This window comes from Heloderma suspectum, chromosome 1 (genome assembly GCF_057233095.1).
Source record: "Heloderma suspectum isolate Gila_16-S chromosome 1, 16-S_ref, whole genome shotgun sequence".
Lineage (NCBI taxonomy): Eukaryota > Metazoa > Chordata > Lepidosauria > Squamata > Helodermatidae > Heloderma > Heloderma suspectum.
The window spans coordinates 199,571,817-199,587,881 of record NC_139458.1 but is presented as its reverse complement, the minus strand read 5'-3'; the positions used below and the strand labels follow the sequence as shown (position 1 = coordinate 199,587,881).

Below are 16,065 nucleotides of genomic sequence, written 5' to 3'. Positions count from 1 at the left end.
TAAAAAAATTAATAGTTTGTCCATACTTTTTCACTGGATCCCAGCCTAGGTGTGGTCTCATTGCTTGTTGGGGTTATACTTGTTTTGTGGGTGTTTTCTGGTGTTTCAAGGAAGATTCAGCAGCAAGTATCTTTGGGGAAACAGAGAAGTTGTTCACCCATTACTTGTTATGTGGATTCTAATCACTGTAAGATTGGAAGTGGGTTTGGAGGGTGCACACTCCCTCCTTGCATCCTTCATGTCAGGTAGAGGTTACCAGCTGAGGTGGGAGATTCCAAACATATTGAATGTGGGATTTCCCAGTGCACTTATTACCTTCTTCTCCCCAAACTGAGGAGAGTGGGGAGCCATGGGAGAGCCTGAGGCTAACCCCAAGTCCCACTGTGGGTAGAACCCCAGAGACTAGGTAGTTCTGAACAGATAACATTTTGTGGGGAAAAATCTTGTAGTGATATGATATCTGATAGACATTACATATGATTTGTAGTGATACATGATCACTATTATTGTTGTTCTCTATATGACTTTCGGTTCTCGTTTTACATTTTGTCTCTTTCTCTCTCTCTCTCTCTCTCTCTCTCTCTTAAAGTGCATTTTCCTGCTGGTGTTTGTTTATTGATTTGTAAGAAATCTTGAAAATTACACACACACACACACACAAACATTTTGGAAATCCAAAATGATCTAAAATCTAATTGGATCTAAATTCGAATGTCTGTCCTCTTGGACAGGGCTATCTTGGTAGAGGGCTCTTCTCAAAACCCTTGCTCACTATATGAAAACAGGGGTTAGGCACTATTTTCCTTCTTAGCTTGGCAACAAAGAGAGAGAGAGAAACAGCATTACATTCGCACAGAATGATCAGGTAGAATTGCGGGGAATTCTTGCTTCATGTTCACAAAAAGTGTGCTGATGCACACTGCCCCATCACTCCCACCTGACTTCTCTCACCAGCAAGAGCATCTAAATAAACCAGAAAGCAAAAACTTAGCATTACATCTAAACTGGGACTCCTGTTTTTTTGCTCCCCTAACAAGCCAGAGTCTGAAGCCAGTGGTAGGGATGCTGGAAAAATCTGCTGCGGACCCAAATGAGGCTGAATTCCCAGGAATCCAACCTCCAGATTCCACAGCAGACTGGCACCCCCTTATCTGGCATGTCCACCATAGTTTGTGGGACAGCTCTCCGGCTGTCTAAAAGGTACGACAGCCTATGGTGGCTGCCATTAGCTTATTGCTGTAAAATAACTGGTGTAAATTGCATTGTTCACAGCATTTGTGGCCGTAAAGCACTTCCTTCTACATGAATTGCAGCTGCCATTAGCCTATTGCGCCTTTAGTTGGAGAGCTGACCTGCGAACTGTGGTGGATGCGCCAGGGTTCCGGGGCAATCTGTGGGGCCCTTAATGGCCCAGATTTCCCCCTGGCAGACCCCCCCCGGACGGACATTGGGGGGTTCACCCAGCTCTAGCCAGAGTTGTTGTTGGTTTCTGATTCCTAGTTTGTTTGGACGCAACAAACCAGGAGACCCAGTTTGAACTTAAGATGGAGCTTTTGCTTCCTGGTTAGTTTCTAGTTAGTTTAGCCAGTCCCGCTGATAGGGGGAGCCAAGTGGGGAGTGAATGGGCAGCACGCTGCTTGTGAACAGTAAGCCAGCATTCTTCGCAATGCTGGCTTACCACTACATGTGGACACAGCCATTAATCCCCCACAGAAATGACTTTGCAAACTATGTTAGTAAAGTACTTTACTGCTGACATTAATGTGGTAGTGGATTGTTTGAGATGGTACGTGTGAATACCTCTAACAACAAGCAAGTACCTTATATATACAGTTAATATTCAGTGGAGGCATCTAATGTTTAAATAGTCTTGAATGGACTATTTCTGAATGGAGGCAGTTAATGTTTAAATAGTCATGACTGTGAGGTTGTTAAAATAACATGAAATAACTAAGCTGACATAGAGTTCAGTCCCTCACCATGTCCTTTTATAATCCTTCTATGGATTTTTTGTAAAGGTTGTAAATATGATGTTATTTAGCTGGATCGATCTGGTTGCATCATCCCTTAAGAAACTAAATCAGCTGGAAATGTAATTCATTTGAATGGGAGCTGGCAATGAACCTGAGGTTCTGTGCCACAGAATAACGAGCAGCAGAAAAGCTAAACAGACAGAATTTTTACTCATTTATATGGTGTCATAAAGCACTCCTGTTCTCATGCAAAGCTGATGTTAGTTTCTCTCCTCCCATGTTCAGCGTTTGAAAACAAACTATAACAGAGGCCATTTGGCTCAAAGAATTAGAGCAGTGAAAACTCAACCCAATCTTAGCACTGGAGGGGTATTCATTTTAATAATTTTGCATCCAATTTCTTCTTTTATGTTCTTGTTTTGTTTCGGCACAATCAGTGGTAAATTGCCACTCCTGTTGTGGTTATTTTTTCTATTTAGAAAAACTTTTCTATAATTAAGAATCATTTTTAAATCTCTATCGAAAAGCAGAGATGGATTCTTTATAGCCTATGGCAGTGGAGGTTGGTGGCTCCGATTTTGGTGGGGCTGAAGATCCGTTCTGGGTTTTAGTCAGAACTAGCCAGAACTCTAGAGGAGCTATCCAAGGTACTGATACCCAGCCCTAAAATAGTTTCAGCACCTTGGATAGCTCCTTCAGAGTTCTGGCTGTTTTGGCTGAAACCCAGGATGGATTTACAGCTCCACCAAAATCAGAGTCACCGGCATCCACTGGTCTAAGGGCACAATCTATGAGTAAGTGGTTTAAGGACACCAGGAAGAGCATCTACTGTGGTCCTACATTTCTCCAATTCATTTCAATGGAGTTTATCTGGAAGAACTTGCCAGTGTGTGTGTGTGTGTGTTATGGAGACTATACGGGGTGTGCCTCAAGGAACATGTTTGCTATGGAGGTTTTTAGCCATTACTATTCTTATCCATTACAGTGCCAACACATTTGCAGTGCAATTTAACTCTGTTTCCCTATTCACACCCAGGCTACTGCTGTGTTATGTCCTCTGTAGTGCTCAGTGGAGTTTGGGGTTGCCTGAGAACTGTGTTATACTGCTACCTTACCTGCCACAGTGGGAAATGAGCCTGTTGCCACAGCTTCTCCCACCTGTTCCTCCCAGACCCAATCATCCATCATTCTCCCCTGCTTGCTCTATCAGGCTGGGTTCCAGGTGTGCTGCAGAGCATGCAGGAGAGGGAGAGGTCCAGGGGAAAACTGAGAAGGAGAAGCTTCAGTTCCATCACTTGCTGCTGTCTGGGATGTTTCTGAGCGCAGGGAGCGGGATAGCAGTTCAGATTCTGAAGGACAACCACCAGACATGGGGGAGGTGTTTTCCCAGGCTAGTCCAGATATGAGTAGGCCAGCTTCCCAGGTTACAAATGTCCAGCTGGCTGAGGATGACGGTCCGTCTTCCCCCCCCCCCCCCATGAGAGGCAGCGAACAGGAGGAGTTGAGGTCTGGGGAGTATGACCTAATAGACGCCATACGCAGGCACAGAGCAAAGAGAGAGAAGGCCAGGGCGGAACTTAGATGGTCTGCCCGATTGGCCTTATGTGAAAAGAGGCCTGCGCTTAGAGGCCTCACAAGAAGAGAGGGACCTCCGCCTGTTAAGTTAGGCTAGTCAGACTGCCTCCCTCTTCAAATGGCGGGCAACTCTGGTAACTTCCTTTGAATCCCTGAAGGCATTCCTTTGTAGACTGAGAGTCACTGAGAATTTGCATCTGTATAAAAGCTGTAGACTGAAGCCTCTCGTCTGCGTATGTTTGGGCTTAGAAGTAAAGTGGAGGCTAAAGGAATCCTGATAGCTGCTGGATCAAGGAACTTTAAAATATACCTTTTGGAGTTTAAAGGTATAGCTGTCTTCTGGGTTACAACCTGGCAGCTCTAATAGGGCTTGGTCACCTTCCTCAGGTGGGGTTAAGCAGATGCTCACTTGGAACTTGAGAGCTCCATATGGGAAGAAGCTTCTTAGATAAAGATGGGCAGATCTGTCAAGCCCGTGTTGAGATTCTTGTTTTTCCACCACTGAGGTTATCCATCCTGGTTCCATCCGTGTCCCCTGCCCCACCACACATTCATATGTATTGTTGTGCACATTTTTCAAATGTATGCCCTTTCTGTGCACAGTTTAAAACTGTATGCTTTTTTTTATGCACACACCCACTGACTAAAGCATGTTTGTGAGCATTTTTGGAAATATATGCAGTTTTCTTTGTGCATTTTTCAAACATGCGCATGAAGACATCTTTTGTTTCATGAGCTGCATCGCACACGTGGACATCTATGAAGTTCCAGATGTGAATTGCATTCAGCTCTGTGTTTGGTTCCAGAAGGAATGAATGAGTAAATCCGTAAAAAAGAGAGAGAGAGAGAGAGAGAGAGAGAGGGAGAGAAACCCTTCATGGAGCAAATTACTCACCCATCCCTATTCTTAGATTTCCCAGCCCGCTCCTCTACTTCGGTCCTGGTGTAAAGCATCCTTTCTCCTGTCACTCCTTCCCTACAGTACATGAGTGAGAGACAAGATATACTGAAATAGCTCTGTGGGGTGGTGGAGGAGGATGAGCTGCTGAACTATTCTCTACCCTGAAGTTTTTAAAGCCTCTGCAGTGTAAACATCTGGCAACATCTGGCCTCAGAGAAAAACAGTATAAGGACTAATAAGACTAGCAGATGTTTTATGTTGCATTTATAGTTGGCAATTTTCACTAAACAATAACCTAACATTAGCCAATGCAGTAATGTAAGGGATTAAATAATAATCCCTTTTAATGCATGGAAAATAAATCAGTCCAAGGCTATGCAAACAGTCAAAGGGAAGGAAAGGAAGGGAAAGGAAAGAGGTTTTTGGATTTTTTTAAAAAAATATGTGGCAAGTTCCTCAGTTTTATAAACCAGTAGATTGATACCAAATTATATTAAGAGTTGCATCAGATATATATGATGTGCCTCCTCTAATTTACATATTAGTTGCATGTGATTAACATGATTTAAATATCATTTTATGAATGTAGTACATACACCACAAATAGTTGATCTATTATGCCAAGTCTGTAATACCTCTGTGGTGAACTGTTCACCTCACTATATGTGGAAAACGTAATCAGATTTTTTATTTTTATTTTTTTAAGGATAAAAATACAGAGACAAAGCTATACCACAATACAATCCAAAATTAAGAAATCTATCAGTGAACTTTTATAGCACCTGGCATATGTGAAGCTCAGAGACTGGATACAGGAATGGATGAATATCTTGATATGATCCAGTGACAGGGCTCAATTTCACTGCCTGAAGTGAAAGACAAGATTCCCCTCACCATTCCACCTACAGAAACCAACCGGACTGGCAGTTGGAGTTACTTCAGCATGGTGACAGGACAGAATTCTCTACTACACCTGAGGGCAGCAGGCTAGCTTGGGGGGCTCAGTTCCAGCTGCTGCCACCCCGATTGCACTATCCGCTGCCTGAAGTTGCTGCTTCACTCTGCCTAATGGTAGGACCGCCTCATCCAGCGATAGTCTTTGCAATTTACTTACAGAGTCATCAGTAGTACAATCTATTAAAAGAAGAAAAAAAGAGTTCAATTGATGGGAGTCTTCACTTGGTGATGATGGTGATTAATATTAATAAACAGCATGTTTCCTTCTAACATCTTATTTATTTCTTGTGTGAAACTCCAGGGTGAAGCTGGTCCAACAGGTGCACGTGGTCCAGAAGGCCCACAGGGACAACGAGGGGAAACGGGCCTGCAGGGTCCAGCAGGATTATCTGGTCTTCCTGTAAGTTCATCAGACTTCCACTTTCTTAACAACATAAGAAGTGGTAGAACTGTGCCTGACTTGTACTAGTTCAGGAATATAGGTGGGGCTCATATGACTGAATGTTACACACACATGAAAAGAGGAGAGAGAGAGAGAGAGAGAGAGAGAGAGAATTCCCTTCACTAAAAAACAAACAAACAAACACAAAAAGCCTACCATGTGAGCAAGAAAGCTGAACTAATACCTTTCTTTCCAATATCTTGTTTTTCACGTCGAGAGATTTGTTTGTGTCTGTGTATTCAGTCATATGAGTTCTTGCTACAGTTTGAAGTGGTACAACACAGACACACGTTTACCAACTCAGTACGAACCAGACCATAATTTGTTTGATGCATTATTGAATACATATTATGTAGGTTACTCCGGACTAAATGATATGTAGTAGGTAGCCTCAGATGCCCAAATGACTATACAGATTTCCCTAAAGGTGTTATTAAAAAGGAAACCACCTCGTTCATTGTGGCTAGAAATAATTGCACATTAAATCCTGCACATATTAATTCAGACACTTGTGTAATTGCCTTGTTGAAATTACACAGACAGGTAGGCATACGTATGTTTTTGCAAGGATCACAGGGTAATATCCGATGGGGCTGCTGTGCTCCTGTTGCCTCACTGCACAAGCAGGACTACCATTTGTGTAACAGCGATGTAGCTCTTCATAAAGCGAACCCCCAAATGAGCAGAAATGCTTATTTCCAGATTGGGATAGGTCAGCGGAGCTCTGTTATGTGCGCTCCGCTGACTTGCCCCATTCTGGAAACGAATGTTTCCACTCATTTCCAGCTCCTATCCAAAGTGCTAAATCTGCATTGCAGTTGGGCAGCGTTGGATACTGCCCTAGAAAATCCCACCTTGTCATCTAGTTAATTGAGACTGTTGTGCCTAATCCATTTTTACTGTAGCACTTTTTGGAGGGATAGCCGTGTTAGTTCGTGTTGCAGCAAAAACAACCAAGAGTCCTATGGCAGTTTAAGACTAACAGACTTTATTATGGCATCAATTTTCAAACTCTAGTTCGTGGGGTCCCCAAACTTTTAGGGTCAGTGTGGGCACATTTGGAATTTTAACAGATTGTCATGGACAGTCTCAGAAATGTCTGCCATGGGGAGGGGATTGGCCATTCACAAAATGGCTGCCACTGTGGGCATGGCCAGTCACAAACCTGCAATTTCCTAGAAGGCAAAGTGATGAGACTAAAAGAAAAGTAACTTGCCCAAGAACAAGGCAAAGGTGGGGTCTGGCTCCAAAATACAAGAAGACTCTTTTAAACTCAGTCTTCTGCTCCAGCATCCATTTTAAAGAAGGCAAACTGATGAGGCTCAGAGCTAAGTAACGTGGCCAAGGAACTGTGTACAAGTCAGAGGTGGGATCTGATTGCCAAATCACATATTTGCCCCCACAGAGCATAACAAAATGTCCACAGAAGGTAACCTGGTGATGCTCAGAGAATCACGAACACACACACACACCACAAACCAAAAGAAGAGCCAGGCAAAATACACACACACAACCAGGCAAAATACACACCATGCCGAAAGAAAGAAAGAAAAGAAAAGAAAGAAACTAGCTCTCTCTCACACAAAGGCAAAGCACCTCATACTCTTACTCCTAGCCCCACCCCTCTAAACACCCAGGATGCTCCCTACCACCCCCCAGCGTACCTTTTTATTTTTTCTGGGCAGCTGTGTATGCTTCAAAAGGAAGCACTGAGTTGCAGCCACCCACCATTTTTATTTTCTAAGAATGTCTCTGGAGGATAGAGGCATTCTTTGAAATAAAGATGGCAATAGAGGCTGATCTTTTGCTTTGCAGCATGTCACCTTCCCAGTTAATTTGTTTTTAATCCAAAAAATATTTTAAAATATAATAAAAATCAGGAGGGGCCTGGCAGGAGCCAGGAGAGATGTTCATAGGCACATAGGTGGCCATGGGTGCCATGTTGCAGACCCTAGGCTTATGCCATAATATATTTGTTAGTCTTTAAGGTGCCACAAGATTCTTCATTGTTTTCACTTTCTTTGGGTGGCTTTGGGTGTCCACGAGGTATTAGCCCATGCCCAACTGCCTTTGATTTTATCTAAAGCTGCCAGCATCCATTCAGTGTAAGGAATACTCATATCTCCAGTGTTCAGAGATGTGGTCAGTGTCACTTGATAAGAAACAGTGGAACTTTTTCACATTTTGCCCTTTCTGTCATTGAAAGAAGGTGCACATGTATACACCTTCTTGTATAGTGAAGCTTGTTATAATAATGTATATTATGCTATTTTAGGGTGCTGTTGGTACAGATGGTTCCACAGGTACTAAAGGGCCAACAGTAAGTAATTGACTCAAACAAACAAATACTCCTTTTAAGGTTGTGTCTTCCACAATGTGATGTTGTCAGCCATATGTATTTGTCTTGTAGGGATCTCCAGGTACTTCAGGACCTCCTGGTTCACCAGGTCCTCTTGGTTCTCCAGGACCACAAGGCAGCACAGGTCCGCCTGGCATCCGAGGACAAATGGTAATGACGCCTTTGTCACCTTGGAAAGGGTACAGATTAGCTTCTAGAGCTGTTGGTAGTGCCAGCATAGTGAGTGAAATCAGTGACAAAATGTAGAGGCGATTATTGAAATGAGATTGCTTCCTGTCATTCTTAGGTATAATCTTGTCAGGGCTGAGCCCTGGGCAGCTGTCAGTGAGGGGTCTGGAGCCAGAAGTCAAATGTCACATGAGGGCAGGGGTGGGCAACTTTGGGGAGTCTGGGGGCCAGTTTTGACTCCCTTGTAAAAGGGCCAGATTAGCTTGTTCGTGGGCCACTTGTTGCCCACCCACGTGCTGGGGTGTCAGATCTGAGGGACTAAGCCAAGAAACAGAGCTGAGGAATGCACTGAAACACACCAGAGCCATGAAAACTATTGTCTTTCAGGCAAAGTCTCAGTTCAGATAGGAAGCCTTTTATAGCCCTTCCTGTTTGAGAGGGCCCAATGGTCAGCCTGGATGGGTGGAGCCAGGGCCTAAGTATACTTTGGTATCCAGGGGGATGCTCCTAACTACAGTTCTCTGGTTCACCACCAGGGGGCAGCTGCATTCAGAATCTAGCTCCAGCCAGTTCTTTGTTGCTTGGGCCCCCTTTTAGGGATTGCTTACAGCAGCCCAAGTTCTTTGCTAAAACAGCAATTTGTTTACCTTGAACCTCACCCCACAGAATGGCCGACATACATTTGCTAGAGTGTTAAATAGCATAAGAGCCCTAATTTAGATCTCAGCCTTAAACTGGAAAGCATTAGATACACCATCAAATTACTACAGTGGTGTCTCAGCTGTAATGTCACTGTCACTGTGCCCTTAAGAACAGCTTATGTATAGAGTATATCAGCAGATATAAAGTATAATTCACAGATATCATTGTACTTCTTATCAGGTTTGGCAAACCCAGAATCATCAATCATTGATTTAATGGATGATACTTATTTTCAGGGAGACCCTGGTGTTCCAGGTTTCAAAGGAGAAGCAGGTCCCAAAGGAGAACCTGTAAGTCTTAAAAATACGATTTCCAGAAGCCATCGTTCACATTTATTTTGTCAAAAGAACGTGTTTCCTTACCTTTGTTTCCTCTTATTCATTTCCATCTCTTAACATGCTACCATCTTTATGACTTGGGTTTTTTTTTATGGTTGTTCCACCCCAACTCCTTTCATTGATTTTCTCATGAAGAAAAGAAATGCAATTTTTGGTTTTAAAGAAACAATATTAAACATGATCTTGCGATCTTTTTGGCTCTAAGGATTCCACTCTGCTTAAAGAGATGATTCTGAGATTTAAACAACAACATCCCATAATCAGAAAAATAGTTGCTAATGTAACATACAGTTCCAAGCCATTAACAATAAACAGAAGTGTCATTAGCTTGAAAGGCCCCAGTGACTTGCGCTTGCCCCATAATATTAAAATAATAATAGGATTTTACATGCAGAACAAATACTTTGTCATAAAAATAGATCAGAACATTACATTATTAACATTTGCTGCTGTATTGCACATTTCACCACCCGTAAAAGCTGCGGAAGACCTTGGGTATAAAAGGTCTGATGTGGCTGAATGGAACTTCTGAATAAATGGGCTCAGGATCTGACTGCACGTTAATCAGCCTTACTTGTGAATTTTTAATTAATATATGTTGCACTATTTCACTTGTATGCAATGGCTTCTCATCATCAACGTCTTTTATTTACAGTAGCAAAATGATAGTCAGGTAAAATGCTATGCAAAGTTAATAGAGGCTTTGTTCAGACATCATGCTAAGCCATGATGGTTAGGAGTTTTGAGCTAACCGTGTTGGCTTAGCGTAATGTATGTCTGAACAGGTGTCTGTCCCAACCATAGTGGTTTATTAGCCACGGACTAACCTTGTTCAATAACCACTTGTTCCAAGATGGTTAGTGGGCTCTGTGGTGTAGCGTGATGTCTGAACAGACTCCGTGGTTAATTGACAGCTGCCATAGAGCTCCACTGCAAGAGTGGCCAAAGGAGGAGTAGCTGCCTAGCACCAAAATGGCTGACAGCACCAAGTACCAAAATGGCTGACAGCACAAAGGCCTCTGGGATGCATGACCACCCATTCGAAGTTTTGTGTGTTCCTGCGAGAGAGAAGGTGGTTAAAGAATGGTTAGTCTAACCACATTGTGGAACATGGTTACCTGCACATGTGGTAGTAGCACTTGCAGTGGTTAGCGATGCACCATGGTTAGCCTAACCATCCTTCCTCAATGTGCATCCTGAACAGGGCCACTGTGATAGAGTGGCTTAGATACAGCCACTGAGGATGCCCAATATGGGATGCATTGACCCAAATCCGAAGCTCTTTCTGCTGTCATGAAAAATGATCCACATTAGCATTTGCTGGAACCCTGATTTGGCTAGCATTTGTTTCAGGTGTGCTGAATGATGATTCTGCAAACCAGAGAAATTGATAGCAGTTAGGACAGTTCACCTTTCTTTTGTTTCGTATCCCAGAACAATTTATCTATACTAGTCTAAATTCCATGTCGCCACGGGCCTAGTAGTTTGAGAATGATTGGATAAAAATATGTTTGCCCATTTCCCTTGAGACTGGAACAACTTTACACTTTTAAAATAAATGTACTACAAATAAAATGGCAAAGGAAAAAAATGTTCTTTTTAAAAAGTTCATTTACCATTTCTTGAAGTTTGAGGTTGAAAACATGTGATGTCAGATCAGGCATTGTTTGGGGTGGAGCAAATAAACCAGCACTGAACCCTGAGAGTGTTTGGTGTGGTGCCAAGAAACATACTATTTTGCTATTAAAGCTTGACCTTTGAAATTCTTTGGAGTTTCAAAATTTGCAAATGTTTTTAAAAAATAATCAATCAAAATTAAAGTAAAAAAACAATGCAGGTTTCTTCCAGTCTATAGATTCTGTTCCTTCATGTCACCTTTCCTCTTCTTTCTGGTATTTTATCTATTTGTTTTCATCCCTTTTCTCTGTTTTTTTCTCTCCCTTCTCCCTCTGGCATCCTTTCAGCTCTTTCAACTTAGCTTCTCTTCCTCCTCCTCTATCACGAACTGACTTTTCTTCAGCCCCTTCCCCAACATTCTGTGCCTGTCCTTCCATTGGCCCAGCACTCGAAGACCTGACAGGAGTAAGCATTATTACATGTGTATACACACAATGTGTCACATGTTACATTACATGCACAGTCTAGGGCATATGCATTAACCTCCCCTTTGCCTTTTCCCTCCCTGAGCTGCCCAAAGCTCAAGCTTTGAACTTTTACAAAGTTTCAAAATTTTCTGCATGTCTCCACTGCTCAAGCTTCAGTTGAAAATAAAAATAAGTAAAATCAGTCTGGTAGATCTCTAGTTATAAGCCTTATACTACCATATTCTTATATAAGATACCACTAGGGATGTTGGAGAATTCCGCCACGGACTCCAGTGAGGCCGGATTCTTTAGAATCTGGCCCCCCAGAGTCCGTGGCGGAATGCAGCAATCCCCCCCGCCACCCCACGGAATCCCCCCGGGATGGAGCCTACCTCGTGGTGGATGCGGCGGCAGATGCAGTGGCAGTGGATGCGGCGGATGCGGCGGTGGCTCCGGCTCCTCTTCCAGCCTGTGCTGGGCTGCTGCAGCCACAAATGGCAGCCGTCGTAGCAGCCGCCATTTGCGTGGCCACCTTTTGCCGTGATAGGCTACATATGTCAGGAGCGCCTTGGCGGCCTCTCTCAGTAGATTCCAATAGCCAACTCAAGACACAGATGAAAGGAATTCTTTTCAAAGCTTTAATCCTTTTACAACTTAATGACTCTTTCAGATGCTAATCACCAGCAACTGAAGCAAGGAACAGCAGAGTGGCCTAAGCTCCAAGTAGGCAGTTGATCCCCGTTTGAAAGAGAGTCACTTGAAGACCCAGAACTTATGGGCTAGGGAGAGATCCTCCCTCTTTCCCTTGGGTCCATGGGAGGCGGCCGTTGCTTGCATGCCAAACGGGCGCTACGCCTCCTTTCTGCGCCCTCCATCGCTCGTCGCTCTTTGCATCTGCATCGAGCATCTAAGAAGCCCCCCTCCCGCACTCCCTCACTACCAGCTTAAGTTTAATTTTGTTTGTGTCTACAGAAACATCCTTCTTTCTAGAATGAGGGTTTATGTATACATCATATGAACAAATAATTATAGAATAAATTCTCCCTAATGCAGTCTGGCAGTGCTCCAGAATTGCCATGAATTGTTGGAATTTATACTGGAAAACAAAGAATTTGATGGAAAGATTTGCAGAAATCTATCTCAGGAATGCTGGCAGGAGGAATCTCTGCCAGGTGCTGAGCCTGTGAGGGATGAGCTGGCTCCTCTCCCTCAGATTGCTGTTCCTCCTCAGAATCAGAACTGCTCTGGGGCTCTCTGGGCTCAGTTTCCACCCTGACAATGGAAATACTTACGTAGCCTATCACGGCAAAGAGCAGGGGCGCAAATGGTGGCTGCTATGCAAAATACTTATGTAGCCTATCATGGCAAAAGGTGGCCATGCAAATGGCGGCCACTATGCCATTTGCATCCCTGCCTTTTGCTGTGATAGGCTACATAAATACTTATGTAGCCTATCACAGCTTTGCAGGGACGCAAATGGCGGCCGGCGTAGCAGCCGCCATTTGCGGCCGCAGTAGCCTGGCAGCGGCTCCGCAGAGTTGCCGCAGAGTGAAGCCGGCTGGGGAAGATTCGGGGGGGAGGGATGGAGCGTCTCCCCCCCACCGCGGATGCCCCAGAACGGAGCTAGGTAAGGGATTCATACATCCCTAGATACCACATTTGTATTTCACCCTTCTTCCAAGGAACGGAGGGCACCATACACAGGGTTATCCTTGTGGATCTGGTTGGGCAGAGAGTGGCTTATCCAAGGTCACATTGAGATCCTTGTTGGGCTTGTGAGCAGGAATTTGAACCCAGGACTTATTGGTTCAAGTCCAACATTCTGTTCACCCTTACTCTCAGTTCCATGGAGATACTCTGTACCTTTACTACTAGGAGTTAGTTAATCTCCAGACCGATGTTGTTGGAGTTGTCCTGTCAGGAACTATTTCTGTATGGAAGGATGTAACAACTGGATACCATTCTTTACAAATGGTTTCTAGTGATTTGATATATGATTCACTGAATTTGAAAAACACAGCTTAAGTTTAATTTTGTTTGTGTCTACAGAAACATCCTTCTTTCTAGAATGAGGGTTTATGTATGCATCATATGAACAAATAATTATAGAATAAATTCTCCCTAATGCAGTCTGGCAGTGCTCCAGAATTGCCATGAATTGTTGGAATTTATACTGGAAAACGAAGAATTTGATGGAAAGATTTGCAGAAATGCTATCCATTCAGGCATCCCTCTCCATGAAACATTAGCTGATCATGACATGAACACAAAAGGAATAGCTGTGCTTTTAGATAGCCATTGCTATCTGTCTTGTTGGAGAATGAGTGTCTGTGTTTGTGTGAGTGGGTACATGATGGATGCATAGGTGAATTGTTTTAATGTGAATTAAAAATGTGAATGTTTTTCACTAGGGACCGCATGGCCCTCAGGGACCAATTGGCCCTGTTGGTGAAGAAGGGAAAAGAGGTCCTCGTGGTGACCCAGGATCAGTTGGCCCTCCTGGACCTGTGGGAGAAAGGGTAAGGATAACAGGAAGAAAAAAATCTCAGTAGTTTTGTTTTGGGGCAGCTCCGGGAAAGCCCCATTTCTTTTTGTGCCTGAGGCAGAAAATCCAAATAGTGTCCAGATAGAGTGGTAAAAATATAAAGGCTTGGATATAAAGGCTTCACTCTTACCAGTGGAAGGTCGGGGAGGTAACTTTTGCTGATTTTCCCCTGCAGTCCCTTGCATCTTCCAAAAATCTGCTCTGGAGGTTTACAGAACCGTTTTGGAGGGCGCAAAGTGTTGCATGGGGAGGGGAGAATCAGCAAAAGTAACTAAGGACGGGCAGATTTTGTTAAATCCATTCCATCTGTGTTTCGTGGATTGTCAGGTGTCTTTCATTCCATTGTCCGCTCATTGATGGAATCGGATTTTTGTAGGATAATTTCATTCTACTTGGACTAATTCACATTAGTGCTAATGTACACTTGCGCACATGCTGTAATGCACATTAATTAATGTCAATTTGCAGAAATTTTCCCCAAAGGGAAAAAAAAAGCGACCAATTCACAACTCCCCCACCCCCAGATATCCACATTTTCACGATTTAGCCTATGGGGGAAAATGTGCATTTTTAGTTGAGTCTTTTTGCGGGGAGGGTGTATTTTTGTACAACTAAATTTGTGTACAGTTCCAGAAAGTAGAAAAACTGGTCTGCAGAATCGATGTGACTCAGGAAAAGCCAGTCTGCTGCAGAATCTGTGGGTCAGATTTATAGAAATAGGAACTCATTTGAATCTGTTGCAGATTTTTCCAGCATCCCTATAAGTAACCTTCTGCACCTTCCACTGGTGGGATCCCTCTGCTGGATCAAAAGCCTTCTGTGGATGGAAGGAGCCCTTCCATTTGCTGAAGGTGACAATTGGAAGCAAACCCATAAAATGTAAAAAATGACAATTTCTTCTAAATATGTTCTAAACGTTGTTGCCTAAAATGGGTTCCTTCATGCTGCCTAATGGCAGGACTAGTCCTGAACTTCCCAAAGTGAAAAAAACTGTGTCTGTCATTGGAAACACTAGACAATTCTCTCTCTTACTAAAAACACATGCTGATTTAGGGCAACATCCCATCAAATAAAGATTTTATTGTCTATTTTCTTGAAGTGATACAATAAAGAAGATGTTAGGGATTAAGAACTCAATTGTCAGAAATAGCCCCATGAGAATACTGCCATTTTGTTTGAGTCTTATTTGACAGAAATGACCAAAGCGTTCTTGTCTTGTTCCATTTTTTAGTGGGGAAGAAGATGAGTTCGGAACATTCTGGTTTTTTTTTAATTGTTTATCCAAACATACTGAATGATGTAGTTGATTTGTAAATATTTCCATGACTTTCACTTTTGCTACATGGTTGTAGCAAAGGTGATTGTTTAAGCAACAATAAACTTTCTGAAATTAGACATTTTGTTGACACATAAATAATTCACCTGAAATATTATGGGCATTGTGAAAAGTTGGAAAGACTTCCACACCTATAGCTCCTATACTGTCTATTGAAGTGCACATTCTATTATATGTGTTGCTATAACGGGTTATAGGTAGGGGTGCCTGAGGAATTTAACCTTTGTGAATTGCGTTACGAACTGGCTTGATCTGTACCTCCCAGACCAATGTGCAGCTAGTGGGACATAGTTATCCACTGGCTTTCGCACTTCCCAAGTGTACTAGTGCAATTTGTGGCTCACAAAGTAGCAAAATAAACCTAAACATGTGTATTTTGAAAGAAAATATGTTTAAGAAGGTGTATTTTAAGAGAAAATCCATTTTTAAATGTGCATTTGGAGAGAAAGTACATTTAAATGTGGATTTTTGCGTGGAGTTTAAAAATGCATATTAAAGAGGGGTGGGAGGGAATGGGCTCACGGGTGAACCCATTCAACAAGACTACATGTGTCTAGGGATGTGTGTACAAGAAAAACTTGAGCTCAGTGAACTTCCCCAAATTTCACTGCACAGCACGTTCCTACTCTTGTCCTTATCCGATTGCCATATTTCTTTCTCTCTTTTTTTGCACAAAAATTTGTGG

At 43.0% G+C, this 16,065-nt stretch overlaps 1 protein-coding gene across 1 annotated transcript in view; it reads left to right on the top strand.

Annotated features, from left to right (window-relative positions):
* The window catches only part of COL5A2 (collagen type V alpha 2 chain), a 191,190-nt gene that overhangs the window by 136,887 nt on the left and 38,238 nt on the right, over window positions 1-16,065 (top strand). The window contains exons 18-22 of the mRNA XM_084815749.1: window positions 5,708-5,806; window positions 8,124-8,168; window positions 8,259-8,357; window positions 9,314-9,367; window positions 13,911-14,018. Coding sequence (XP_084671875.1) covers window positions 5,708-5,806; window positions 8,124-8,168; window positions 8,259-8,357; window positions 9,314-9,367; window positions 13,911-14,018 — 405 coding nt within the window. The remainder of the gene's footprint in view (window positions 1-5,707; window positions 5,807-8,123; window positions 8,169-8,258; window positions 8,358-9,313; window positions 9,368-13,910; window positions 14,019-16,065) is intronic.